The sequence below is a fragment of the Montipora capricornis genome, chromosome 12, assembly GCF_036669925.1.
Source record: "Montipora capricornis isolate CH-2021 chromosome 12, ASM3666992v2, whole genome shotgun sequence".
Lineage (NCBI taxonomy): Eukaryota > Metazoa > Cnidaria > Anthozoa > Scleractinia > Acroporidae > Montipora > Montipora capricornis.
This window is the reverse complement of record NC_090894.1, coordinates 21,294,317-21,296,816: the sequence shown is the minus strand read 5'-3', so window position 1 is coordinate 21,296,816 and position 2,500 is coordinate 21,294,317. Positions and strand designations below refer to the sequence as shown.

Below are 2,500 nucleotides of genomic sequence, written 5' to 3'. Positions count from 1 at the left end.
TTGTTGCACCTTTCTTTCTGCTAAACTCTCTGGGGAAGGTTTTGTTACGACTTCAGGTGGCCAATTGGCTGGATCTGTAAGCCAGGTGGGTCCATTCCACCACAGCTGCGCTCCAGTTACACTACCACCGCGACTTCCTAGGTCGGCTGGATTGTCTGCTGATGGAACATGATGCCATAGCACGTTTGGGTGAGTCTGAATCTTCTTTACGCGATTCGAGACGAACTGACGGTATTCTCCCCGATCTCCAATCCAATGTAAGGCTACTGAGCTGTCTAGCCAGCAATGAAGAGTAGTCGCAAGAGGAAGCCCTTCCAATGCTTGGCGTACATTGCTGGCCAAATTCACTGCCATGTGTCCTGACACAAGTTCTAGGCGAGGAATGGATTAGACCTTGTTTGGCAAGACGAGACTTCGCAGTAACCAAACCTTGCGACACCCCTGATGCTTGCGTCACCACGGCGTAGACTGAGGCACACACTCCGCGGCCACTGGCGTCACCAAATGCGTGGAGTTCAATCTTATCGATCTCTTGCTGGTAGAGAGGAATACTGCGTTTCGCCGACACTTCTTCCGGTAGGCTCTTTTCCCACTATCTCCACTGGTTTGCTATCTGCTCTGGCAACGGGGCGTCCCAAGCGTTCTTTTGGATACATGATTCTCGGTAGAGAACTTTTCCCTCGAGCATGACTGGTGACACAATTCCAAGCGGGTCGTAGACTTTCGCCAAATTAGCCAGGATACCACGCTTTGTCTCTTCGGCTGGCAGTTCAGGAAAGCTCACATGCAGGGTATCTTCAACCTTGTTCCAACCAAGTCCAAGTAGTTTACACTCTCCAGCTGCTGTTCCATTCTCTAACTGCTCCTTGGCGAATGATGGTTCGTAATCTTCACAGGATGTCTCTAGTTGCTTTTCGTTTGAATGCCACTTGTGCAGTTCGAATTTAGCATTGGCGAAAATCTCGGTAGCTTCACGCTTTAAACGTTTTGCTTTCTCTGTAGTAGGTCCTCCCGAAATCAGGTCATCCACGTACAGACTTCTACGTATCTCATTTACACTATCAGGATATCTGGACTCCATGTTCTCCAAGTGCTGTTGAATCACCCCATTGAGAAGGAACGGTGAAGGGGCGAGGCCAAACACCACTCTGGTAAAACGCAAAGTTTCAACCTGTTTTCCTGTCTTGTCAGCGATCCAGTGGAATCTCAAGGAATCTCTCTCGGTTTCTCGTATCCGCACTTGTAGGAATGCACGGCGAAGGTCACCAGCGACTGCCACAGGATGAAAACGGTTACGAACAATGACACTCCACAGCTTATTATGTAGCGGAGGTCCAGCATGTAGGCATTCGTTCAGCGATGGTGCTTTCTCTTGCGCACGGGCTGACGCGTCGTACACGACTCGCAGCTTCGTCGTCTCAGCACTCCGACGCACGACAGCACGATGGGGGAGATAAAACTCTCTTCCAGTTACCTCAGCAGGTGCTGGCTCTACTACGCCTTCTCGAAGTTGCTCTCTGATCACAGCGTCATAGTCGTCAAGCATGTCGGTTCTTCTCAGCTTCCGTACAAGAGTGTTCAATCTGCGCAAACTTCCATCTCGATTGTTTGGTAACGGAGGACAGTTTCCCTTCCAAGGAAGTCCAGTCTCATACCATCCTTCTGAAGATCGAACTAATTGTTCTTTGAATTCTTCGTAAACGTCACCTTGATCTCCGGTTGAAGAGTCTGCCAGACCAAGGACATCAAGTGCGCACAACCTCTCGTAATCTGCGTTCGAATTAATAGCTAGATAAGCAGTTGCCAACTCCCTGTCAGCTCCAGGCGACATGATTGTCCATCCAAAACGGGTGAACTCGGCAACTGGATCTCCACGGCGACCCACTCTCAAACGCTCTCCAGTGCGAATCTTCGCAAAATCGTTCGCGCCCAGTATGATGTGTACGGGTAGCCTGTCTTTAGTGTCGTCATCATCCATTCGCACCCCGTTGAGATGAGAATTCGCCTCAAGTAGTTCCTTGTAACGTGGGTTCTCCAAAATCAATAATTCTCGCGTGTTGACTTTCGTAATATCAACTTCTAGCTTGAACTCATCTTGTACAGAACCAATGACCACACCAAACACTTGCATCGTTCTCGTAGTGATTCCGGTAAGCATGGCTATCTGCCTTAGTCCAGTAGACTTTGGCCGTGCATTAATTAAATCAATCGCGGTCGATGAAGCGTATGAATGGCTCGCGCCACTGTCTAATAAGGCTCTGAATTTGTAGCCGCCAATTTTTACAACTACGACCGGGTGAATCACTGCTGTGTTTCCGATGTTATTTGCTGTCATCCCCGGCTCGCGTGCTTGAACTCTGTCGCATAGTGACGTGTGATGCCTTGCGTGACAATTTTGACACGTGGATTTGCTCCTACAATCTTCGGCTCGGTGTCTAGATCCCGTGCAGTTAAAACACAGTCTTTTATCCAGGAAAATCTTCTTTCTTTGTTCGACACT

The 2,500-nt window shown here is 49.0% G+C and overlaps 3 protein-coding genes across 3 annotated transcripts in view; all 3 read right to left on the bottom strand.

Annotated features, from left to right (window-relative positions):
* LOC138027060 (uncharacterized) overlaps positions 1–354 on the bottom strand; it is a 2,273-nt gene extending 1,919 nt beyond the window's left edge. The window contains exon 1 of the mRNA XM_068874559.1: positions 1–354. This exon is cut by the window's left edge and continues 1,919 nt beyond it. Coding sequence (XP_068730660.1) covers positions 1–354 — 354 coding nt within the window.
* LOC138027744 (uncharacterized) overlaps positions 1–2,500 on the bottom strand; it is a 61,554-nt gene that overhangs the window by 30,054 nt on the left and 29,000 nt on the right. The gene's annotated exons all lie outside the window — the stretch shown is intronic.
* The window catches only part of LOC138027059 (uncharacterized), a 5,861-nt gene that overhangs the window by 1,919 nt on the left and 1,442 nt on the right, over positions 1–2,500 (bottom strand). Inside the window, exon 1 of the mRNA XM_068874558.1 lies at positions 1–2,500. This exon is cut by the window's left edge and continues 1,919 nt beyond it; it is cut by the window's right edge and continues 1,442 nt beyond it. Coding sequence (XP_068730659.1) covers positions 593–2,500 — 1,908 coding nt within the window. The 3' untranslated portion in view covers positions 1–592.